The sequence below is a fragment of the Pipistrellus kuhlii genome, unplaced genomic scaffold, assembly GCF_014108245.1.
Source record: "Pipistrellus kuhlii isolate mPipKuh1 unplaced genomic scaffold, mPipKuh1.p scaffold_m20_p_7, whole genome shotgun sequence".
Taxonomy (NCBI): Eukaryota; Metazoa; Chordata; class Mammalia; order Chiroptera; family Vespertilionidae; genus Pipistrellus; species Pipistrellus kuhlii.
Window position 1 is genome coordinate 30,354,176 of NW_023425573.1, and position 24,585 is coordinate 30,378,760.

The 24,585-nt window shown below is 59.9% G+C and overlaps 1 protein-coding gene across 33 annotated transcripts in view; it reads right to left on the minus strand.

The window, feature by feature from the left end:
• Window positions 1-24,585, minus strand: part of KIF1A (kinesin family member 1A) — a 72,836-nt gene that overhangs the window by 31,407 nt on the left and 16,844 nt on the right. For 17 of the 33 annotated variants that reach the window (XM_036422404.2, XM_036422401.2, XM_036422399.2 and 14 more), the window contains exons 2-25: window positions 24,036-24,203; window positions 19,512-19,588; window positions 19,105-19,284; window positions 18,482-18,547; window positions 17,660-17,838; window positions 16,273-16,384; window positions 14,743-14,820; window positions 14,002-14,067; window positions 13,278-13,295; window positions 11,306-11,381; window positions 10,465-10,543; window positions 9,499-9,641; window positions 9,075-9,101; window positions 7,695-7,906; window positions 6,899-6,978; window positions 6,527-6,602; window positions 4,438-4,517; window positions 4,035-4,141; window positions 3,085-3,168; window positions 2,475-2,655; window positions 2,259-2,331; window positions 1,967-2,060; window positions 843-991; window positions 349-527 (exon numbers count right to left, since the gene is read on the minus strand). In XM_036422404.2, coding sequence (XP_036278297.1) covers window positions 349-527; window positions 843-991; window positions 1,967-2,060; window positions 2,259-2,331; window positions 2,475-2,655; window positions 3,085-3,168; window positions 4,035-4,141; window positions 4,438-4,517; window positions 6,527-6,602; window positions 6,899-6,978; window positions 7,695-7,906; window positions 9,075-9,101; window positions 9,499-9,641; window positions 10,465-10,543; window positions 11,306-11,381; window positions 13,278-13,295; window positions 14,002-14,067; window positions 14,743-14,820; window positions 16,273-16,384; window positions 17,660-17,838; window positions 18,482-18,547; window positions 19,105-19,284; window positions 19,512-19,588; window positions 24,036-24,141 — 2,522 coding nt within the window. In that variant the 5' untranslated portion in view covers window positions 24,142-24,203. The remainder of the gene's footprint in view (window positions 1-348; window positions 528-842; window positions 992-1,966; window positions 2,061-2,258; window positions 2,332-2,474; window positions 2,656-3,084; window positions 3,169-4,034; window positions 4,142-4,437; window positions 4,518-6,526; window positions 6,603-6,898; window positions 6,979-7,694; window positions 7,907-9,074; window positions 9,102-9,498; window positions 9,642-10,464; window positions 10,544-11,305; window positions 11,382-13,277; window positions 13,296-14,001; window positions 14,068-14,742; window positions 14,821-16,272; window positions 16,385-17,659; window positions 17,839-18,481; window positions 18,548-19,104; window positions 19,285-19,511; window positions 19,589-24,035; window positions 24,204-24,585) is intronic. The other 16 variants (XM_036422421.2, XM_036422419.2, XM_036422417.2 and 13 more) reach the window with 2 other exon arrangements.

Genomic DNA, 24,585 nt, shown 5'->3' on the forward strand with positions numbered 1-24,585 from the left:
AGGGCAGGGCACATGTCACAGTGAGCCTGCAGGGACCAAGGAGGTGGACCTGTAGCAGCCCCAGCAGGCCACTCCCAGCCTCTCAGGCCCTGTGTGCCCATCCTGTGCCACCTCCCTGCAGCTCCCATCAGCCTCCTCCACAAACACACACCACACGTTCCACTGCATTGGTGGAGGGATACCCGAGCCCTGGTGAAGCTGGGTCTCAGGCACTGTTTGCCTCTGATTTTCAAAGAGATTAAGACAAGAGACAAGGCTGCACTGACCGGTGTCCACCACACAACCAGTGCCGCCTCCCTTTCGGTGTTCCCCTTCCCCAACGCCCACTTCCGCCGCCACCCGCCACACCTGAGCTTCTCCAGCGTCCAGTAGTGGGTGGCCCCGTTCTTCTGGTCCTGCACCTCCACAGCCACGATGGTGCGGGGGAAGGGGCGTGTCTCTCGGTCTTTGGCAGCCTCTGGGGGCAGCAGGTCGGGTGGCAGTGGGGAGTAGAGTGTGTCCGTGAGGAGGACAAACTGGAACTGGACCTGTGGCGGGCACAAGATGACCACCCGTCAGCCCCCTGGTGGGCGGGAGCCAGGGGCCCGGAAGGGCTTCCTTCCCATCTCCCATAATCATGCCGCACGTGGGAATCTTCCCCCCCACCACCGGAGAGGGCTGCACCTGCCTGCCTACTGAGCCGGGAGCCACATCACCTCAGTCAGTTCCCCGCCTCCCTTCCACCCCCGCCCCCAGGCCGGGCAGCACCACTCCACCGTGCCCAGAGCAGAGGAGCCCGGTGTCAAGTCCAAGTGTAAGCAGGAGGGGTGACGCCCTCCCTCCATGACCGCTGGGGGGCCCACCTTCTTCTTGAGCTCCACGCTGATGGCGTTGGCTTCCTTGAGGAAGATAGCGTTGCCCCAGAGCTGGTCCCGCAGCGACGTGAACTGGTACCACCTCCACTTCCGGAAGGCCCACAGCGCCAGCTCGCACTCCCTCTCCGTCCACGGGACTGTGGGGAGGGGCCCCAGGGTCACCGAGGCCATGCCACAACATCCTGCTCTGGGTCGGGGCCAGGGGCTCTGTGCCTGGGCCCCCAATCTCAGCCTAACTGCTCTGGGTGCTCGGAAAGAAGGAAACTGGCAGGAAGAGGTGATGTGAGCCATGTAATCGGAAAGGCTTTTTGGGCCCCAAGGAGGGCGATGCATGAGCACCATCCTGAGTCCTGAGTCCTGAGTCCAACTGAAGCTGGGTGAGGACTGAGGGGCCAGCAGGAAAGGACAGGCACACCGCCACATGGGGGAGCAGTGGGGACGGGGACTGCTTTGCACACCCTCTCACAGCTCACACACTCTTTCCACCAAGAAGGCCCAGGAAGGACGAGTCCATGCTCCCAGGCTCAACCTTTCCTCCCAGCAGCTCCTCCCACCTAGAGCCCTGCCTTTCGGAGCTCAAAGGACCCTCATTGGGTAGATGAGCCCAGACAAGGGGAAACCAAGATCACATCCGCACAAAGGTGCTAACCCACAGACCCGAGGCCAAGCAGGATGTGAACTCCATGGCCTCCCTTGGGCTCCGCAGCAGCATAAGGGCAGCCGATAGGCCACCTAAGCAAAGACCAGGAAGGGAGTCCCAAGGTGAGGGGCAGTGACCTCGTCGGAAGGGAGCACCAGCCTCTGGGTGGTAGCACAGGGATGAGTGGACACAGGACACCCTCACCGTCCTCCCCATGGTCCAGGCTGCTGCCCCCAGAACCCCATGTGTTTGCACATGTATGTGCAGCTTGTGGGGTGCTTTCCTGCTGCAACAATCTCCCTGAATCCTGCCTCCCAGGGACAAGGCCTCTTCCCAAGGAATAGGCAGGACCGCAGGGCAAAGATGCAGACTAACTGATCCCAGGAAGTGCCCTGGGGGCTGCATGCTCTTGGAGACCCCTCCCTAGCCTGAGGCCCAGGCCTTGCCCACCACCAGGTCGGGGAGCCCTCACCTTCGTCCTCTGGCTCTTCCTCCTCCTCATTCACCTCCGGGAAGTATCTGGACTCCATCTGCTTCTGCAGGGCCTCCAGCTTGCTCTCATAGTCCTAGCACAGAAGCAGGGACTGTGACTCCAGCTGGGCCCCTCGAGCTGTGGGCCCCGGGTCTGCCCAGCGGGCCCAGCCATGAACCAATACAGTGATGGCTTGGGGCAGTGGAGAGTAGGGCTGTTTGCACAGCAGGGACCCGGCTCACCCCACCCAGGCATCGTGTGGGGCCTGGGGGCCAGGGAGTGCCGCTCTCACCAGCCTTTGCTGCTCCAGCAGGTAGGTGGCCTCCTCCCGCTCCCGGCGGTACTGGTCCTCGAGCTCCTGGAGCCTGCAAGAGCAGGGGTGGGTGACCGTGGGGGTGGGTGACGCGGTGGGGAAGGGTGACTCGGCAGGGGTGGGTGACTGGGTGGAGGGGGATGCGGTGCAGTGGGAGCAGCATGGGCCCTGAGGGGAGCTCCCAGCCAGACTCACCTCTGCTCCATCTCCTGCTTCATGTCGATGCCCTGCTTCTCCAGCAGCTCGCGCTGGGCGAAGGCCCAGTCCACAGGCTCTGAGGGCGTCTCTGCGCAGGGTGTGCGCTCACGCTCCTGCCGAGCCTGCTCGGGGTGGTTGAACCGGAACACATGGCTCTTTCCCATGATGATGCGGTTTCCTGAGAGACAGAAGCAGGGTTGAAGTAGGGGGACCTGCACCCTCAGGTGGCCTCGGGTGGCGGGGAAGAGAGGGAAAAGGGGGAGCAGTCTCTTCCTTGAATTAGACTCCCAGCATCTCCCATCCCAGAAACCACCCCCGGCCCCTCAGCTCTGTGGAACTCCATTCGCCCTGGCCCAGACTTCAGTGGACCTCCTCACTTGCCCCAAATCCACCCTCTCGGCCCCTCCCCTTTTGTAGCCAGGGATGTTTGCAAAGTGCAGTCCCGGGCTTTCCCCACGTCCCATCCTTTCCATGGTGTCCTCTGATGCCAGGTTCTCATCCAGCCTGGCACCTTGAGCCAATGCTCTGCCTTCCCAAATGCCCACAGCCCTGGAAGCAGACTGGCCCCACCGGCAGAGGGTGACACAGGCCTTCTGCCTGGCTGTACCTGACCGCAGGATGCTGGGCTCCGTGACTTTCTTGCCATTGACGTAGGTGTCTGCCCCCTCACAGGGCTCCAGGGTCACCACGGCTACAGGACAGATAGAGGGACAGACAGATAGACTGTCAGGGGCTGTCATCGTGGGTGCCACACCCTCCAGCTACCTGCAGGGCTCTGCTCACCTGGCACTCAGGTGCAGCCCCACCACCACTCTCCTCCTAGCTAGCAGCAAAGCCTTAACAGTTAGTGGCACCTTGTTTGGGCCTCAGAGAAGCCGAGGGATCACCCCTGATTAATAGATGAGGAGAGTGATACCTTATCCAAGAGCCAGGAGGCTGATCTGGGCTGACCACCAGCCCTCCCAGGCTCTCCAGGTAGGTCGCATGTCCCCAGGAGTCCCACAGCCTCTCTGGCTTCTGTGCCCACCCACTCAGGGGAGGGCAGGCTTTGGGGACAGAGAATTTTGGGAGAGCCAATGTCCCCAATATTCTTTAAGGCCACCACCCTGAAGTGTCCCAGTTACACAGCAGGTGTCAGCCACTGTGTGCGGCCCAGAGGTTGACTGGACGCCTGCCCTCAGCTGGGGGGCTGCAGGCACTGTGACAACGCTCTGTCCAGCAGGCGCTCCCCTAGGCAGCACACCCAACACAGGCCATGTGGACGGACAGCAGGCAGGCAGGGAAACGGGCCGGTGGCCGCTCCACAGACAGCAGGAAAGTGTGGTCCAGAAGTAATTCTCCTCCCTCCACCTGGCTGGCTCCTCATGGCTCACTGTCCCAGGATCAGCCCAAAACACACCGACACAGGAGAGGCTGCCCACGGCCCCAGCCTAGTGGCCAAAGCCCCTGTTTGATGGAGGATCTTCCCGGGACTGAGCAGGGATCTGGACGGTGAAGCACTGGCCTGGGCTGGCCAGAGGCTCAGCAGCACTGGGTGGGGGTGGAGAGAAGCAATACCTTCGCTGCCGCCTCTGGAGTCGCTCCGGAAGACACAGTGCTCCTCCTTGATGAAGTGCCCGCTCAGGACGATGTCCTGCCGCCTCTCCCCGTCCTCACGGCCCACTCTGTGGGGAACAGGGGAGCACAGTCATCAATGACCAGACCAGGCACCCAGGGTGCCACCCGCTGGCTCCCTCCCCACTTCCCCTGCAGCCTCCAGGGACACCTACCTGGGCTTTAATGGGAAACACCCAAGGTGCACATGAGTAGGGGGCACATGGAATACCCCCAAACACAGCCAATCCTGTGAGCACCCACCTGTGAGCCCGCACCACCCGTGAACTCACCCCTCCCGTGAACCCACCCCTCCTGTGAGCCCGCCTCACCCGTGAGCCTGGCCCCACCCGTGAGCCTGCCCCACCTGGTGAGCCCATCCTTGATGTAGTAGAGGAGGCACTCAGACATCAGCGGGTCCTCGTTCAGGTTGACAAGATGCGGCGTCTAGGGAGAGAGGAGGGTTATCTGTCTTGCAGTGAGCCGGAGCCCAGCACTGACCTACTTGACCTCTCTCCCTGGGCACCAGCCCACCATCAGCCCTGGGCCTGGCCTCATGGGGGACACAGCATCCTCCCAGCTCGCCAGGGAGGACAGGACACGTGAAGGAGAAGTTTCCCAGAGGAAGAGCCTTTGCTGGAGACTCCACAGACTTGGAGCGGACAGCGGGTAGCAGGCTGGGTGGGGGCTCAGCCTTGGCACTCAGGGGGAGCTGGGCTTCGGGCGGGGGAGGGCAGGACTGGAAGCCCAGCTCTCAGCACCAAAGGGCCCAGGGGCGCTTGGAGTTGGAGTTGTGGTGGGCACCCGGGAGTGAGGGCTCCAGTGGGTACCTGAACCAAGGATTACAACTCTGGCCAAGAAGGCCTCACACCCTGGCCGCTGGAAGCAGAGAGGCTGAGAAAGTCACCACACTAGTTGACAACCTCCCACCATGCCTCTCCTGTCCATGGTCTAGCAAAGCATGGCCCAAAGCCAAGGTAGCCCTCTCCCTCAGTGGCCCCTGTCTAAGTACTGGCCTGGACTCCCTGCTCCACTCTGTCCCAGGGCAGCTGCTGCAGGCTCTACCCACTGGGGCCTGATGCCCCACCTCCATTCCTCTGATGCTCTTCCCCGGTCCCTCAGCTCAGGAGCCACCACATTGTGTCCTGGGCAAGAGTCCTGCAACAGGCAGCGGCTGAGACTGCTTCCTTAGTTTCCCTCCTGACACCTTGGGGCAAGCTGTCACCACCCAGAGCTGTAAGTCCCTCCACACCCCACTCACACGCCTGTGCAGGGCTGTGAAGACTCCAGGACAAACCACCCCCGGCCACCCCAGCCCGGAGCAGGAATGTGTGGAAGAGATGTGCTCGCCTGCTTCACTAAGTGAGGAGACCCAGAGTCCCAGAAACTGGCTCTCAGGAGGAGGTGTCCGCAGGGTAATCCTCCATTACCAAGGCGACCAATGAAGCCAAAGAACTGCAGGGCACCCAGCACCCTGAGGCCCCTGCACCCACAGCTCCACAAGCCAGCCTGGGAGCACCCTGCCCCTCCAGGAAGGAGCCAGGTCTGAAAAGCCCAGGAACAACACACTCCAGAAAACCAAGGCCTCTCCAGAAGGGATGTGAGGTAAGACTCCATCAAGGCACTGCCTGCTCCCATCTGTCCCAGGTCCCCCCAACACCCCTCCCTCCTGCCTCTCAGCATGCACTATCCCCCAGCCTGGGCTGTGTGGGGGCAGAAGCCCAAGAAGCCTGGTCCCGTTCCAGGGAGCCCACCCTACCAGGGCCCTTGGTTCCTCTTCCCTTGGGGTCCCCACTGGCTCAACGGGGGCTTCAAAGACTAGCAAACACAGAACCCATCTGCCCCAAACAAAGCTGGGGTGAAAAGCCAACCGCAAGGGGCTGCACTGTGGGAGGCCAGGTGCCTCCTCGCCAACAAGGTGGCAGGGGCAGGGCCTCCTGACTTGGAGCTCTGCTCCTAAGGGCTCTGAGGATCTGGCAATCTTTGGGGTGGGGGGGTGGTGTCTGGGTCCTAGAAGCATCAGAGACTTTTCCCCAAATGCTCCATCTGAGCATCAGAGGGGGTCTCCGTTGGAGGGCTCCCAGCTGGCAGACCTTGAGACCCTGCCCAAGACTAGGTCTGGTGAGCATGCACTCTGGCTGAGCTCTGAGAGGATGCTGACTCCCAGCCCCAAGTCTGGCCCCTTCCTGTCTGTGGGCGGCACTGGCTCCAGGTAGGGTTTCTAGCCTGAGTCTGGGCCTCATGCCACCCTGACCTTGACGAGCACACCAGCCCACTCCCCAATGCTACAGGGATGCCCCGCCCTCAGGAGGGGGGCTGAGTCTCACACAGGGAGGGCCTGTCTGTGGTGGGCATGGGCCCTCGGTGCCTGGACCCCCTGCTGTACGCCCATTCGAAGGCTGAGGGGGCAAAGGCCTGTTCAAGCCGGGCCCCACAAAACAGGGAACTGCTCCTACCTTTTTGGGAGAGAACACTCCCAGAGTGCCGCCATCCTCCCTCATGGCCACGCCCATCTCGGCCAGCAGGGCTTCCCTGGAGGGAAGAGTGAGGGTCAGCTCAAACTTCAAGAGGCCACAGGACCTGTCTCCCCTCAACTGACAGGGAGCCAGTGGTGCTCTGGCCACACAGTCCAAGGCAGAGCCCAGACAGTGACCCATGTGGTCAAAGAGCTACGGTGTCTGCTTGGAGGTACAGATCACCTGACAAGGGACCAGATCCGTGGGACCACAGTGACAGGAGGTGAGGGTCACCAGGTGAGAGAGAATGGGTCTGTCGGAGCCCAGGGCTGGAGCGCAGGGCTGTGCTGGCCCTGTGACCCCACCACCCACCTCTCCATCCGGATGGCTTCTGTCCGCCGAAGCTTTTCCTCCCAGGTCTCGTTGAGTTCGGCTATGATCTTCTCTGTCTCCTGGGGGACAACACAGAGCAGAGCCAGGTCAGGGGCCAGGCAGAGGGGAGACGAGCAGGTATGCAGAGCACCAAGACCCCAATGCCCGGTCCACGCTGGAAGCTTGATTTCTGAAGGATCCAGGGCTGAGGGATAGTGTGAGCTCAAAACTGTGTGCTTTCCTCTGGACACGCCCAGGGAACGAGTAAAAAGCAGTCACCCAGGAGGGAGAGACGTGGGGCTGGTTCTGATGCACAGATGCTATCAACACTTCCTGTTTGCTTCTAGCCTCCCACCCTGGTGGGCCCCACACCCAGGTGGGCCCCCACCCCATGTGGGCCTATGCCCATACTGCCCCACCCCAGCCTGGAGTCTGGCCTCTGGGCTTTTAAACCCCAAACCCTTCAATCTCCAAGGTCTGGGCTCAGCCCACACCCAGGAAAACAAGACAGAAAACCAAAAACCAGCCTGGCTCATGGCAGGGGGAGAGGGAGTGACTGTGGACACAAGGGGACCAGAGGGCAAAGGCTCGCAAGCACAGAATACCCAAGAGGGGAGGCAGAACCCCCAGGACACCCACCACCCTTGTCAGCAAGCAGAGCCCGGTGGTGCTGGGTGGAGAGCAGTGACATATGGAGGGGGCGCCCGGGGCACTGCCTCACCTCCTGCCTTTAACAAGCCCACGGCTCCAAGCTCAGTTTCCCGGGGCCTGGTGCCCACTCTGGCCCTGCCCTCACCTTCAGCCTTTCGATGGCCTCCTCACTGCCCGGGGCAAACAAGAGGCGCTCATGCAGACTGGACACAGAGGCTGCGCGGCTGGACAGGGCCGAGAGCGAGGATGAGGGGCTCATGCCCACCAGAGCGTTGGTAACTGTGGAGAGATTGTCAGGGGCTTGACTCAACTCCGCCCAGCCACAGTTACGGTAATTGTTGTCAAGGTCGGACAGGTCTACGGGAGGAAGGGAGGGAGAGGGGGCAGACAGACGGGAGGGAGAGAAAAGAGACACGAGTTGGGAGGTGGGTGAAGAGAAGGCAGAAACTATTAGTGAGGCGCAGCTGCCAGGCGCTGGGCAACACATGCAAGGCCACCTGTCACCCCACACGATGAGCCCCCCCCCCCCCCCCCCCCCAGCAGCACAGCACCACCAGGACCCCAGAACCCCTCACTCCACTCCCCAGCCCTGGGTCAAGGCCTCTGCTTTCCCTGCACCTGCATGCCAAACCCGAGCCACCCAGGCTGCCTTGCAGCCTCTGAACCTGTGCTGCGTGAGCTCCATGGCTCCTCCAGTGCTCCCTGCATCTCCCACCCTGTCCACCTCCCTTCATGGTCACTGGGCCTGACACTAATGCACATCCTTTCTGCTATGGGCGTCCCCTCCGCCCACCCCTCACCGGCCCACAATGCATCTCTGAGCTTCGGAATCAAGCTGTGCTGTCCACCCCTGGAGGGGAGGGGGACTGTGGGACCCTTCAGAAAGCCCCTACTCCTCTATACCCGAGATGGAGCCCGCCAGGGCCCCGAAGGCCCCAGAGTTGGTGCTGACACCCCTAGGCCCCTCCTGGCAGAAGCAGACGTGGAGCAAAGCAACAGCAAACGGGACAGCACAAGGTACCGGGGAAGCCGAGAGCTCCTCCACCTTTGGGGTCGGGAGGCACTGAACTGTGCCCTTGCTCAGAGGGCCAGGCCCAAGGCCAGCAGGGGTCACAGCACAGGCTGGGAGGATCTGGCAGCAATCAGACTCTTGGCGTTTCCAGGGGAAAAGGGCCTTGGGGCATGAAGGGCCCGAGGGAGGTCGGGGCCAGGAGCCAGGGACGGTCCGGGCCTCAGGCACTGACACTCGTACTCCCCAGGACTCCGGGGGCACATGGGGACCAGGAGCCTGAGCCCAGACATTTTTAGTCTGCAGCCCCTTGCCTCCCTGGTGCTTTATGAACACAGGGATATGACCCCAAATCTACCAGAAGGGCACCCGTGAGAGGGCTGTTGTCCCAGCCCCTAAAGAGGGGGTGAGCTTGCCCTGCTGTCCCTGGGCCTCGCCCCTCCCCTGGGCTGCCCCACACCCTTTGGGCAGGTGGCAGAAGCAGGGATGCACAGAGAGCAGCAAGGGGATACACACATTTGGGTCCTCCGGGCACAGTGTTGGCTAAGGGGGAGCGGAGGCGTGGGGGAGAGAGGAGAGACAGAGAAACAGAAGAACAGGTTTGTTTTGAGAGTCCGGGGCTGCCCGTCCCAGGCCGGGCATCAAGCAGGCAGCTCTGGTCTTCAGCAGGGACACGGAGACCCCAGCACCTGTGGCATGCCAACATGGTTTCTGGGGAGACCCTCTCTGGCCCGCTTGGGCCAGCACCAAACCCAAACCATGCGGTTCCCCCAGGCCAAGGCCAGAACCCAGGCCTCCCACCCAGGGCAGCTCTGCAGGAACAAAGCAGGGGCTGGGACCAGGTCAGAGGGATCTTGATGGCAGCCTGACCCATCCCAGTCCGGGAGGGAATCCCAGGAGGGAGGCCAGGCTGGCCCAGAAGGCGGACACAGACACTCACTGTCGGTGATGTCCCCAAGACCCTGGGCGTACAGCAGGTCCCGCAGCCGGGTCACCTCATCCTTCAGCTCACGGATCAGTTTGTTGTTGGGGTCCTCATTGATGACGGCGTTACAGCGGATCTGCTTAGCCCGGTCCGCGTACCTGGGCAGCAGAGGGAGCTGTGGGCTGTGCCCGTGCCCGCAGGCCCAAGGGTTGGGGGATGGGAGGAGGGGAAGAGCAAGGGCCTGGGGCTTGGGCAGAGCAAGGAGTCACCCCACTGGGAGTCACTGGGGCCATTTCCAGAGACCTACATGTGGGGTCACCCTGCCCTGGCTCACCCACTTAGGGAAACCTAGGCCCCAGGAGGAGAAGGGATGGCATCTTCTCCCTGGGGAAGGCCTGGGTTCCAGGGTGGAGGGAGCCCGTGGGGGACGTGAGAACATCCACGTGTTTGCCTGTCTGAGCCCGAGCCTTGCACAGCAAATGCACACGAGGTACAGATAGGAGCGTGTCCCCGTGTCCTTTTTCTCTTTGCTACCAGTGGTGCTCAGTCAAAAGGACCTGAGATGCTGACCTGGCTGCTAGGCAGCTTCCTTCAGAGCAGGAGCCCGGGCTCTCCCCTCCCCCCGCCAAGGGCACCCGCCTGCAGCCAGAGGGACCTTTAGGACACACCTTCACCCCTCTGCTAACAAAGGCTCCCCTGACTGACAGAGGCTGCAAGCTGCTCAGCCCACAAGCACAGCTCTCCCAGTCGTTTGCACAGGGGACCTTGGCCACTTGCAGCCCCAAAGTGTACCCCAAAGGGTTATGGGAATGGAACAGGTCCCATGAAGACCCTGACAGCTATGGGAGCTACAAGGAGTCCCAGGTGAAATGAACCTCCCCAAGTGGCATCCCTCTCACAGGTGTTCCTGACTTGGGCAGGGAGGGATCACCCCCACCCGAGCCTGTTGGGGCACAGGGCCCACCTCCCTCAAGAACACACCTCAGAGTGCTCAGGGTCTCGTCGTAGTTGATGTCTGCGGGGCTCAGGGCCGCCACCATCGCTGTCCTCGAGTTCCCTCCTGTGGGGAAAAGACCAGGCCGTGCAGAAGGCCAGCCCACTGCCTTGTTCTCCCCCCGCTGTCCCCTCCTCCATTTACAGCTGGGGAGGCTGAGCTCAGAGAGGTACACAGAATCCTGGGCCAACTGGGTGGGCACAGCGGGGCTCTAGGATGCAGCTGAGAGAGGCCGGGGATCCCGCTGTCATGTTCATCAGGCCAGTCCAAGACTCAGGCCATCTCCCTGGCATCAGCCTCCCCAGCTGGGGAGGACCCTGAGTTTATATTTGGGTGAGAGGCATTTGAGTCTCCCTCTCCCCACCTATTGCTGCTGGTTACAAACTCAGGCAGACAGGAGAAGGGGTGATTTATGGCAGCTCTCCAAACCCAGCAAGCAGAGTCCCAGGTCCCTGTCATAGAAGGGGAAACCAAGGCCCAGAGAGGAGTGAGTACTTGGTCTGGGTGTCACTGGCCTGAACCTGTGGGTGGGTTCTATGGCTCGTGGACCATCCTGGTTCCCCACCCTTGCTGTCAATATGGCCCTTGCCCCAGAGCCCCTCCCATGGACACACACAGGTGCCCCTGCAAGGGGCCGGGCCATTTCTCTGGGGCCAAGAAGTATTTGTGGCCCTTCCTTTGGCCACTGTCCCAGGCCCTCTGGAAGGACTCAGGTACACCTCAGTCGTGGGCCAGAACGGTCCTAGGCCTCCTGGTGGCTGGGCACCCCTCCAGGCAGGAAGACGGGGCAGTGGGCCAGGCTGGGAGTTAGAACCCCAGAGTCCTCACCCAGGTTTTCCCTGAGGAGCCAGGTCAGCACAGAATCTCGGTAGGGAATGAAATCTGTCTTCTTCTTTTTCTTGTTCTGTGTGGGAGGAACATTCAAGGTCAACCCTGAGCTCATGGAAGAGGAGGGCAAGCACAGGGTGGTCCCCAAAGCCAAGGCTGCTGTTGGGGGGCAGGGCTGGGCCAGCTCTAAGGCTTCTCCACACCTGGACCCAGAGTGCCCGCCAGGCACCTCCACCAGAGCGAGAATCAGCGACTTGCTGCACTTCCCTCGGGTCCCTCCCTTGTCATCCCCACCGTGTCTGGGTCGCACAGCCAGACCTGAGCCCGGGCATGCTGATGTCACGGCTGGTGTATCGCCCTCCTCCCTGTCAGAAGGGCCCCTCTGAGCCCCCTCCTCAAACACCACAGTGGCTCTGCTGACTGAAATAAAAGGCCCCCTGCGAAGTGTGGCATTCCGGCTTCCGCCAGCCCCACGGCTGACCGCTCCCTTCCACACAGCACTCACCACACAGCACCCTCCATCACGCTTCCCCCTCCCTTCAGAAGCCAGATTGCAAGCCCTGCTTTCATACCTGTCCCTCCCTCCCGTGAAAGAAGCCCCCTCCACACTGTCTACTCTAGGGGTCTTTATTCCTCTAGTAAGGCCAATCCACTCAAAATATGGACTCCAGCCCTTATAACGGCTGCGAGAATCACTTCGGTGGACCCGCCGTGACTGACATAGTGACTCCACTAATCACAGTTACTTTCCAGTGTCGGCTCTTTCATGTGCACAGCGGCTTCAGAAGTATTTGTGGCCCTAGCTGGTTTGCTCAGCGGTTAGAGCATCAGCCCTTGGATCAAAGGGTCTTGGGTTCAATTCCCAGTCCAGAGCACTCGGTTGCAGGCTCAATCCCTGGTCCTGGTCAGGGCATGTGCAGGAAGCAACCAATTGATGTGTCTCCCTCACATCAATGTTTTTCTCTCCCCCATCCCTTCTCCCTCCCTTCCACTCTAAAAATCAATGGAAAAATATCCTTGGGAGAGGATTTTTGAAAAGTATTTGTGGAGCCCCCGTCGTAGCCAGTGGACACAGCTCCGGCCCCCACGCTCCCATGGACACACACAGGTGCCCCCGCAAGGGATCAGGCCATTTCTCTGGGGCCAACACATTCGTCTTTGCTTCTCAGGATGATCCCCAAGAGGAGCTCCACGACGCTCAGGGACAAAGGGCAAAAGCTGGACACACGCTGTCACAGGGTGTCAGAAGCGCTGGGCCAGCTCTGTGAGCCGGGTCTGAACTCCAAGCCGGCAGTACTTGGGGCTTCCTTTTTCTCCTTTGGAAACTTGGAGGGTGAAAAACTCCATTCCTACTTCCCTTTACTTATGTAATTCCTGGGGCTGAATCTCTGCCACGTTTGTCCTTGTTGCCACAGTACATGTCCTACAATCACTCAGTTACTTCTCCTTTGGTTTTTGCTGCTTCCTCACCAGTGCCCATCCACCCACCAGGCCAGTGCCCCTCCACCCACCAGCGGGCACTGCCGTGCTCAGCAACCCCCAGAACCACCCACCGCCCTCCCTCTCCTCGGCCTTCCCAGCCTGCACCATCTTACACCTAGAAGGTCAACACAGTTGTCCGTACAGAAAAAAACATGCAGGTTATGACTATTACAATAGCTTTAGTGACTGTTTCACACACTCACAACTATAAACCTACTTTTTGCCCGCCCCTATATTTTTACTTTTGTGTTTCTGTCTATCATCTGCCTCCTGCACTGCTCCGGCCCCCGAGGCCTGCGTTGCTCTCCTAGCTCAGGGCCTAGCTCAGAGATGGGCCAATGTGTTTGCTGGTTAAGTGCACAAATGAAGGGGTGAATTCTACTGCCGCAACCTTCGCGAGGGTAGCCTGAGCTAAGGGCACTGTTTGCTTCTAGCCCCTCCCCATCAAGAATGAAGACACCTCCCCCCGGAACTGAAGCAAGCAGCTCACCTTATTGGGTCCCGAGTCCTGAAAAGGAAAAGACAGAAAGAGCCTGAGGACCTGAAACGAGGCTAGAGTGTGCGAGGAGAGGGGGACAGGCTGGTTCCAGGCGGCAAAGGAGCAGGAAAGGCCTGAGCACGTGCCAGGTGTCCATCACTCAACGCCTGGCCATTGCTGGCCACCCTGAGCTGGGTCTGAGAGTCAGACCAAACGATACTGCAGCCTCTCAGGCTGTTGCCACCCATCAGCCCGTCCCTCCACCAACCATTCTAGAGGTGGCCAGGGTCTCCGGAGATTTGCCCATCCCTGGCTGAAGGCCTGGGTGTCTTAGTGAGTGGGCGATACTGCCTGCCCCTTGGGGCCCATCAAACCCAGTCCCTCACCTCCAAGGGCCATGATCTCCCTCCTGGAGAATGGCCTGGGTTGGGCTAACTGAGGTCAGAGCTGACACAGCCTTGCTCTCCCAGAAGGACACCAGCCGTCAAGCTCACCAAAGCTCATGGTGACCCTCTGAAGGGCCCTGGGAGGAATACAGCTCACCCCAATTTTACAGGTGGGGACACTGATGATTCAGGAAGTGACTCTATCTGTAGCTTAGTGATGCCCCACCCATATCTCTGGGTTTTCCCCAGAACCCTGACTGGCTCCCAGCATCCCCCAAGGAAAGCAGGACAGGGCAGCCCCTCCATGGCCTGTCCCATCAGCCTAGTCCTAGAAGCCCAAGCCAGCTCACCATTTCAGCCAGAGCAGAGATGACTTTGCCCAGTGTAGTCAAGGACTTGTTGATATTGGCTCCCTCCTGTGTGTGGAGAAGATGATCGGGTCATTAGGAAGCTTCGAGAGCCTGGGGCCTGACCCATGTGGGGTGGGCTGAGACCATCGGCCAGGACTGTTGACCCTTTAGGCTTTTAGGGGGTATGGGAGCCTCTGGCAGGAGGCCCATCAGAGGCCCACCTGGCCGGGCAGGGAGTGCAGTTTGCCCAGGGTTCTCCTGGGCTTCCTAGAAATCCTAGGAACACCTCACATGTGCCCCACCTGGAAAAATTTCCGGGGCCCCATCCCATCCATCAGGTACCAGTGGGGACCAAAGGGGAACTCAGGAAAACAAACACTCTCTTTCCTGGCACTCAAGACTGCTTGACGGGAAGGTATTCCCTCAGGACAACGGCCGGCCAGCTCACTGCCCCTCTTGCAGCTGCCTGGCAGCCTGTGTTCTCCCGGTGGGAAAGCGAGGTGCTGTGGGACTCTCCTGCCAGGTCATCTGCCTGCTGACCTTCTCCCATCTCCTCACCTGTGCCCCCCACCCAGGCTCACCCTTGGGGATGGCCCCAATACCTCCCTCCAACCCCAAGAGGAGCTGAGCCCTCGTGCCTGGCCCACCGGGAACAAGCCAGGATTGAAGACACCATCCCGCCTTTGAGTCGGGTAGCAGGGCACCCACTGCTCCCCATGGGCATGGTGGCTGGGCCCCTACCTTGAGCCGCGTGCCTTTCGCTCCTGTGGAGTCAGCGCGCTCGCTCCCAGCCAAGTCCACCAGGCTGATTTTGCTCACCTGAAAAGGCAAATGTGTCAACTGCAGAAGATGCCATGAGGCTGCCAGGGGGCATCCTTCCTCTCTGGGCACCGCCCAAAGGGCCCACCCGCGAGCCACAGCCAAGCCCCACCCTTGGGTCTGAAAGTCTGTAGCCCTGCGTTCCCTCTGCACCTCTGTTCACAGCTCTTCTGACACTGCCTGAGGTTCGAGGCCATCTCACCTCACAGGCTGCAGCCGCCCCCGCAGCTCACACACCCCTCCCCCTGCCCCCGGAGCACCAGAGTTGAGGCCACACTGTTTTCTGTATACTCAATACTCTTCACATGTTGTGCGTGGACTCCTCACAGCACCCATGAGGTGGGTCCCTCACTATCGCCCATTTCCACAGACAGGAGCTTTGCCTATGCTGGGGTTTAAATCCAGTTCCAGAGCCCCAGCTAATGCTTGAATTCCTCATGCCCGGTGCAGGGGGCCCCAGTACACTTCCCTGGCCTAGGGCAGGTGGTCACCTGCATTCAGAGGAGGCCAAGGTCCTCTTGAGCATAGCTACTGAGGGCAACTCGCCCAGATATCAACAGGCACAGACATCAATAGGACCCTCTCGGTACCCTGCATCCAGGCTGACCCAGTCCCTGTCCTCCAGGCCCCACCGTGCTGTCATAAGCCTCCTGGAGGATAGTGCCTGGCTGGGATGATCCCAGCACCACCAGGTCTAAGTGGTGCTAACTTTCCTGACCCTCTGTGGATTATGGGTGCTGCCTGAGAGAGCCGGCCCTCCAGGAAGTGGCTGAGGTTCCCTGGGAGAAGGCCTGGATGTGGGGGTGGGGGAGACGCACAGTCAGGAAACCCAGCGCTGTAGGGCACAGCTACTGGTGCACGTGAACAGACTTGGCACTGGCGCTGCTGCCCCTTTCTGGAGCCCATAGATGTCTGTTGGGATAGAGGCCTCAGAAGAGGATCCATGAAGCATGCCAAGGCTTGTGGGAAAGGCTTGTGGGAAAGGCATGTGGGAAAGGCATTTAGGGCTGTGGGCAGCGGGGCAGGATGGTGCCCGCTCAACACAGCCTCTCCTTTGTGCTCGAAGATGCCGGTGCCCACGCTCACCTCTGTGACAGGCACTCACTCAAGCTGAGACCTCCTGCCTCCACGGGTCGCCCAGGCTTCCTGGGCCTTTGGGGCTATGCTGGGGTGCAGTTCTGGGGAGATTCCTTCCCAGCCCCCAGTCTCCACCAAAACCACCTGGTAAGAGGCCCCGTGGGCCCTCCACCCCAAGTCCCTTCCACATCCAGGTGGCACCGAATGCCCAGATGAGGTGGCCAACCTCTCACCAAGGGGTGGAAGTGCCTGGTTCCTGGGGTGAGGTCGCTGCCCACGCCTCCCAGGCCAGTGTGTGGCGTGGCCTCCTCATCCTGCCTGACTGGCCAGACCCCAACGCCTGCCTGATGGCACCACGGCCAAGGCCACGCTCACTTTCTCCGTGGTGATGTCGGTCTCCGCATCGTGGCGCTTCTGAGTGAAGATGATGTTGAAGACGGCGTGGGAGCGGCTGCTGGTCTCATTCATGTTCGTGGCTGCCACCGTCCTGAGGGAACAGAAGCCACTCTGTGGTTACCCGCCATCCTGCGGTTGGACATTCGGGTCACCAGTGGTGCCAGTCCGCTGGGCCAGGTCATGGGGTGTCAGCTCCCCTGGGTTCTCAGAGCCGCCCCACTGGGGGCCATGCCTCCTATCAGAGCAAAAGGGCCCACACATGCCAGAGGCTAAAGCAAATAGCATTTGGCATCAAAAAAGAGACATATTCAGCAGGGCTGAGTATCTACATGACTGCCCTGTGGTGACTGCAATGGCTCCAGGCTTTTTCCTGACTTGATAACATTTACATTGTATACCAAACTTTACCTGTGATCTGCCTGGAGACATTTCTAAAGGGCAAATGTGTATTCAAAGTGAATAAAAAGGAACAGGACCCAGCTTGGTGTTATTCTTCACTAAAGAGGCTCCACCTAGCCCCCCAATACCTTCTAAATTCGTATTTTTTTGTATAGTGTATTTATTGTGTCGTCAGCCCTCCTTCACATCAGCCAGAACCCGCCCCGAGGGTTGTGGCACACATACCCCTGTCCACCATGTCCATCATGGGACCCTGAGCCCCCAGCTCCAACCTGGTGCTTGGGGTGCTGGGACTGGGGGTATTTCTCTGCTTCTGGGCGCTCAGCAGAGCCAGGTATTGCTCACTCTACAAGCTGGGCAGGAGCCCTCACAGCCACCGACAGGCAGAGACCTCAGGGAAGTGTCCCCAATAGGCTCCCTGTCTGACAGCCCACAGCACGAGGGGCCTCGTCAGAACAGCGCCCCCACAGGACCACAAATGAGGGGTGGTGGTGACCCACACAGGGAACCCTAACCCTCCAGAAGTCCCTGGGTGATAGAGGGGGACTGTTGTCATGACAACCAGGCAGTGAAGCCCAGGAAGATGGACTGCTTATGGCTGTCAATGCTTACAGCTGACACTTCCCCATGAGCTCCTGTCCAGAGCTCTATCCACGGGACCCATTTACCCTCAGGGCAGGTGGCCAGACCTCAGTCTCATGGTCATTGGGCCCAGCAGGCCAGCTGCCTGTAGGGGAGACCACCTGGGACAGCAGCCACAGATGGCGCCTGCACAGCAGCCCCAGGAGGAGCAGCCCACCTGTAGGTAACAGTGTCCCCCTGTGCAGGGAGCTGCAGGCCCACAAGGCCCACTCCTCCTCAGGGAAGATGCAAGTGCCCAGGGACCAGCCTTCCCCGCAGAGACGGGAAGCTGCGGGCACAGTGGGGGTTGGAGGGCAGAGAGGATGGGTGAGTCACCCCCACACACCTGGCCTTGTTCCCTGAGTCCATGAGGTCCTGGATGTCATTGTAGGAGGTGACGGCCAGCTTGGAGAGGTCCTCCACGTACGGCCCCAGCAGCGGGTGCTCCCTCACACGCAGGTTGCCCTTGTTCTTGGGGTTCAGGAGGTCGCGGACACGCTCACAGTAGATCTCCATGTAGCTGACCTGCAGGGCAGAGACACTTGTGTGGGGGCCACCATTAGAAACCCCAAAGATAGGTGTGGGGACAGTTATCAGACACACTCAAGATGGGAGGAGGGGCTGTTGTCAGGGACTCCTGAGGAGGCGGGTATTAGAAGATGTGGGGGTCACTACCCAGGAACCATGAGGAGGGAGTGCAGGGGCCACCTTTAAAGACTCTTGGGGTAGGGAGTGTGGGTACCGCCCACTGGATAGGGAAGGTGGGCAAAGGAATCCAAGTCCCAGTGTGAGTGTGTGCATTGGGGGTGTCAGCCCAGCCCCGCCTGCCCGGCCCTCCTCACCCACAGCCATCCTGGGGCTCACTCTGGGGCCACAGCCAGAGTAAGGCCCAGGCTATGCAGCTCTGAGGCACCTGTCCCTGTGCCCAGCCCAGAGCAGCGGCTCATTGCACACCAGCTGAGTAGAGGACTGCCCCTCGTACCTCTGAGCCCTGCACTTCTGTGTCCTGAGTGCATGTGGTGGCATGGTTGCCGCATGTACAAGCGAGTGACAAGCTAAGGGCACACACCAGTGATGGGGACACACTATACACCAGAAAAGCATCGCTATCCATGCTTACAACCTCAGTCCTGCCCAGAGGACCGGATGCTGGGCAGGGGACCCCTACCTCCACGGAGTAGGACATGTTGTCGTTGGTCGTGTCATTGATGCGGGAGAACAGGTCCTCACAAAGCTGTAGAAACCCAAGACATGGTCAGAGGATGAAGGCCCTGCCCCCCAGGTGCTATGGGTTGCCTGTGCCCAGGATCACCATTGTTCTCCTGGCCCCTCTTACACCCTCACAGTTCATCTTAAAGGCACGGAGAAGGTCTGCAAGGCAAATGAGCTGCTGTCTTCTGCTTAACTCGGTAGTCCCCTCGTAGACATCTGACCTTTTCTCACGTATCATCTGCTCACACTGGCCTGCTCCTCCTGCCGTCCTTGTCTGCATTGGGTGGCGGACCTGCCATGCTACAGACCACCCAGTGTTCTCTGCTGCCCTGACCAGGTCAAGCACTGAGCAGCTCAGACCCAGGGGGCTGGGCCAGGGAGGGTCCCAGCAGTATCAGGCATGTGCATCTCAGGTTTCAGTTAACCTGGTCACCTCTCCCTGCTCAGCCCACCTGTCCTCATAGCCCCCAGGGGAGGGTCACTTCCACCAGAGGGTCTCCCAGCTGCCCCTGCTGCCCTGTGTCCCTGCCATCATGGGTCCTGCCACCCCAGCGCCTGTGCCCCCCCTGCCCCACATACCTGTGGGATGATGCCCTGCTGGTCCTTCTCCTGCTTGCCCATCATGGTGTAGGACTTGCCGGCCCCGGTCTGGCCGTAGGCGAAGATGCAGACGTTGTAGCCCTCGAAGGCGTGCTGCAGCATCTCCTCGCCGATGTCCTGGTACACCTGCTTCTGCGACGCATAGTTGATGTCCTCGGGCTGCAGGGCAAGAGGGGCCGCAGTTGCAGGAGTCGGGGGCGCTGAGGGCTCAGCCCACTATGTTCCCCGAGGGCCCACATCATGCCCGGGAACCTCCAGGGCAGGAAGAAATGTGGTCATCGCCTCATTTAGAGAGGAACAAGCGGGTCAGGGAAGATGAGGAACTGGGTGTGGGCGGCGTCCACACAGCTATGACCCCCTCCCCTGCACCCCCAGCCCGGGCTTACCGAGGTGTGCGACCAGTAGGAGTAGTCGAAGCTGAAGCTTTTGGGCGTCTCCTTGGGCTGTTTGGGGTTAACGATGGCTGCAGGGAGGGGGACAGGTGCGGTGGTTAGCCCTGTGCTGTGTCTGCACTGTGTGCTCTGGAGTGCTGGCTGCCCCCCCGCAGGGATCCGACTTATTCTTTTCCCATCAGTGCCCCTTCAGGTCCTTTCCAGGTGTGTGCTCATGGCTAAGGACTGTCCCCTCCCAGGACCCTCCCTCCCCCATCACCAAGCTGCACCCTGGCCCAGCCGAGGCCTTGCTCTCAAATCACTGAACATCAGTTCATCAAACTAGGAAAAAAGCCACAAACTTGAGATGAAGCGATCACCCACCCTGGCGCCTGCCAAGTGTTCCAGGAGACCCCTCCCCCCAGTCCAAGGCTGCCTGGCCCCAGGTCTGTGAGGCCCAGTCCTCAAGGTTTCCCAGGCTCTGAACCCAGCAGGCAGTGGGTCCTCAGTGGCAGGAGGGACCTTGGCCCCAAATCCAATCAGGCCACCCTGCCTGCTGCCAACTGTCTGAACCCAAAATGTCCATGTTGTCAGAGGACCTTTAGACTCCCCGAAGTCCCACCCAGGTGGAGGCAGATCCCTCCCTGGTTTTCATATCCACCAGGACCTTGGACTAGTCCCAGTCAGCAAGGCTCCCGGCACCTCTGGGAGGCCAGTCCCCCACCCCCGTGTTTGGGGATGGAAGCCATGGTTGCTCACCCATCAACTGGTTCTCCCCAGGGACAACTGGCTGGGGCCCTCACTTTCCTGGGCTCGGCACAGCCTTCAGGACCCCACACCGCTTGCCCCACCAGATGACCTGCCAACCAGCATCAAAAGAAGCAGCCCCCTCAAATTCATATGTGGAAGTCCTGACCCAGGACCTCACAATAACCTTATTTGGAGGTGGGGCCCTTGCAGATTAACTGGTTAAGATGAGGTCATACTGGAGTCAGATGGCCCTAATCCAACATGACTGTTTCCTTATAAAAGGGGACATTTGGCACAGACATGCACACAGGGAACAGGGATGCAGTGATGTGGCTACACACCAGGTACCGCAAGGACTGCAGTAGCCGCCAGAGCCGGAGAGGCAGGGGGCAGATTCTCCCTCACAGCCTCTGAGGGAACCCACTCGCCCACACTTAAGCTCGCACTTCCAGCCTCTAGGCCTGACATCCAAGCCCCGTGTGGTACTTTGCAGGGCAGCCCTGGCAAGCCAACAGCTCCCATCAGCCTTGCCAGGCTCCTGCAGCTGCCCCAGGCCCGGTTCCTGGGCAGGCCCCTTGGCCATTTGCCCTGGCTGAATGTCCTGCTCACAGCACAGGTGTCAAATGAAGCCCCATCCCCAGGGGCTGACCTGGCTTTGGGCTCCAGACCCCAGACTTGAGGACTTCGGGGAGATGACCTAGTGCTCTTGGGAAGCTACAAGAAGGAGAAGGTGACTGACCATCACATCCCTGTCCTCTCAGACAAGAGGGGGTCACATCCATGCTGCCTCCAGGAGCCAGGCCCAAAGGAGAGCAGCTGCCCTGGCTTCAACTCCTGAGACCTAGGGACTCAGCTACTATAATCCCAGTGCAGATAATGCGGGCGCCATAGAAACAACAATCACCGGCCCTCTTGACATGGGCAGCCTGGGCTACGCCTCCACTGGGTCCCCTGGCAGCAAGTGGCCAGGTCCCCTGGCTCACCCCACAATGCCTCACCTCCATGACCTCATATCCTCCCCTCCCTGCCTGTGGGTCAAGTTCCCAGGACAGGCCCAAGCCCCATCCTGCTCTCCCACCCCTGGCTGGCCCCCACATCGGCTCTCTGAGCAGCCTGGCCCCATTCCCAGGCGCTGACCTTGCTCTGATGGTTTCCTGGCACTAGCATGTTTGTATACACCCACATGGACCATGAGCTTCCTGAGGTGGGAGCCCGCACCGGGGCACAGGTGTGCTCAAGGAACTGTGGGTGGGCTGGGGTAGCCAACAGACAGGTCAGAGGGAGGGATATGAGCTGAGGAGAGCTTGCCGTGGAGACCACTGGGCAGAGCTGCTCTGGCCCTTGTGACGTGCCCTCACCCCCCTGCCGGGCCCCTTGGTATGGCTGACCCCCTGGAGGTCCGTGGTGTCTGAGAAATGCCCTCTATCATTACAGATTCTGAGGTCAGAGGGGATGTGCCCTCCTCGGGTCACAGGACACACAGCCAGACTGGAGCCCAGGGTCCACCCCAGACCTGACTCTCTACTGTCACCCCTCAGCCCTCACCAGGGTGACCTGCCAAGGCTGGGCTGTACAGACAGACACCCCCCTCAGCCTGCTGCACGCAGAGAGGAGCAGTTTTGCTGGAGGTTCTCCTTGTGCACGTTTGAGGAGAGAGGAAGGAGAACACCCTCCAGGGCACACTGGGCAGGTGGTTCAGGGACAGCTCACTGAAATGCCCCATGCCCCTCCACCCCTGCCCAGGCTCTGCAGGAGCCAACAGAGGGGCCCGGGGCAAAGACACGAGCTGTGGGGATGCCAGCTTGAGCAGGGAGGCGAGGCCAGGAGGAAAGGAGTCAACGGCAGCCACTGTCTCTGCCTGCAGCCCTGCAGTCTTCAGCTGCACCCAGGCAGAGGGGCCGGCACCTCCAGCACAGCGGTGTCCGGTGCTCGGAGTCTGTGTGCCTGTCGTTAAACCCTAGGTGACTTTAAACTGGCTATGGGGAGTGTTCACAGGACAGAAACTGGCAAACATAGGTACGTGTGAGCTAGAGAAGGAGAGAAAGAGAGAGATGAATGCTGTTTTACCAGGTCACTGCCCCAGACTCGCAGGATTTGGGAGGTAGCCTAGCTGAAGCAGAGACCAAAACCTCAGTGGGGTTCCAGCGAAGCTTTACCTCAAACCCAGGCACTTGCCTGTCAGCACAGGAGACCCTCCCATCCTTTGACGAGGAAGCCTCCTTTCTGTTTATCTAATTTGTCTCACACGCCCCACACACCTCAGCAAGTCCCCCTGCCCTGTCACTGACCGTTTTGGGGGGGAGAGGGGGGCGGGACCCTTGGCATGGGCAGGTCTAGTTCTGTCTCATTGTGCACATGCGTGCATCATCCATCACCCCACCGAACATCAGCCCGAGGGCAGCGAGTATCCGGTGCCTGGAGTGCAGCCCAGCACGAGCTCACGCTCAGCAAATGTCGGCTGGTGACGTGAGGGGCCCATCGTCACCTCCTCCTCCCTGCGCCGTCACGTGTGATGACACGACCTCAGAGCCTCAGTTTTCCCACCTGTGCTGTAACGGACAGTCCTCATTCCTGTGGGGCTTCCGGGACAGCAATGTGGGTCACCTCTGTGACCTCTGCCAGTGAAAAGCCCATCTTGGCCTCCAGGGTGAAAGCAGCTCACGTCCTCCGAGCTGTACCAGATTGTTCGATCAGGAAGTGCCGGGGCACATCGGCCTGGGGCCAGCCACTGACAGCAGGCCCCAGGCTTTTAGCTGCTGTCCCTGTGCCCTTGGCTAAGTTGCTGCCCCGGGCCTTTGGCTGCCCTGCTGCCCAGGGTCCTGCCAGCCTCCCACATCATGTGTCTCCAACCACTCTCTAATGCAGAGGCCTGCAGAGTGTGTGCACCTGCTGGGCCATAGCCATGCTCCCTTCTGTGCTCTTCCATGACCGGTGCTGCTCTGTTTGCAGCCTAGAATATTCTAGAACAGTGATGGCAAATGAGTTAGGCATTGAGACTGCACAGGTTGACAGAGGCAACTACCAGTGTCCACATGGGCAAAGAGGGCTTCTGCTCAGACAGTGAGCTCTACCCACCTCCGCATCCAAGCAGCAACTCACTACAAATGAGTGTGACAATGGAGCCAGGGGGGTCTGGGAGGCATCCTCTCTCCCCCTCAGCAGCCGGACTGGTGTGCTAAGGACCCCTCAGGGCATGTCTGCCTTTCTAACCTTCTTGAATTTGCCTCTCTTCCAATCTCCTACTCACGATGCTGACTCCAGGTCTCCCACTTCTCGGAAGGTTCTGAGATGATTTACAATTACAAACACAGCAAAAGCATAGAAAAAGGAAAACCATTTATGAACCTGGGGCCACTGAAGCAAGACAAGGAATCAGTAACCATGGGTGGAATGGTGTCCCCTAAAATTCACGTCCCCCCTGGACCTCAGAATGTGGCCTTATTTGGAAACAGGGTGTTTGCAGATGTGATTAGTGGTGAAGATGAGGTCACAGTGGAGTGGGGTGGGTGCGAAATTCATTGATTGCTGTCCCCATAAGGAGGCCACATAATGACATGGACACACCAGCCCATCAATACTTGGATTTCGGAGCCTGGCCTTCAGAACTATGAGAGAATGCAGTTTTCAACTACACAGTTTGTGGTTATCTGTTACTGCAGCCCCAGGAAACCTACACACGTGTGAACAAGGAGCGAGCCAGGCCAGATCGGCTGCTACCTCTGGCCAGGAGACAGGACCCATAGCCTAGCACCAGCGGCAGCCAACTATCCCATCGCAGCCAATACTCACTGGTGGTGCTTCCGGACATCTGGATGATGCACTTGGAGTCACGGCTCATTTCCCGGGAATTGAAGGGGCGGACGCGCACCGCCACCTTCACTGAGGCCCCGGCCATCTCTGCAGCCTTCGTGGGTCACTCCTGGCAGTGGCAAGAGCCTCGGTGAGAGCAGAAGACACCTTGGGAAAAAAGGGAGACATAAACTGGAAACAATAGCTAAAAGGGCAGAACAAGGGCTGCTACCCACAGAAGCACCTGCCCACCTCTGGTTGGCAATTGAACCCATTTCCCACCAAATCCTGAGTGACACCTGCACCGAGTCCCAGGCCACAGGACAGGATTGGAGGGGCAGCTGCAGGGGGGAAACACTATGAGTTTTAGAAAAGGAAGTCAATGGGATGCGTGAAGCCTAGCAAGAAACAGCCACTTTGCTGTGGGACCCAGAAAGACTCCAGGTTCTCCTGAAGGCCAGTGTCTGGGCGGCACCAAAAACACACGTTTATGGAAAGTCACTGGAGAGACCATTAGACCTGTTGTGGGTTGAATTACAATATGTCCTCC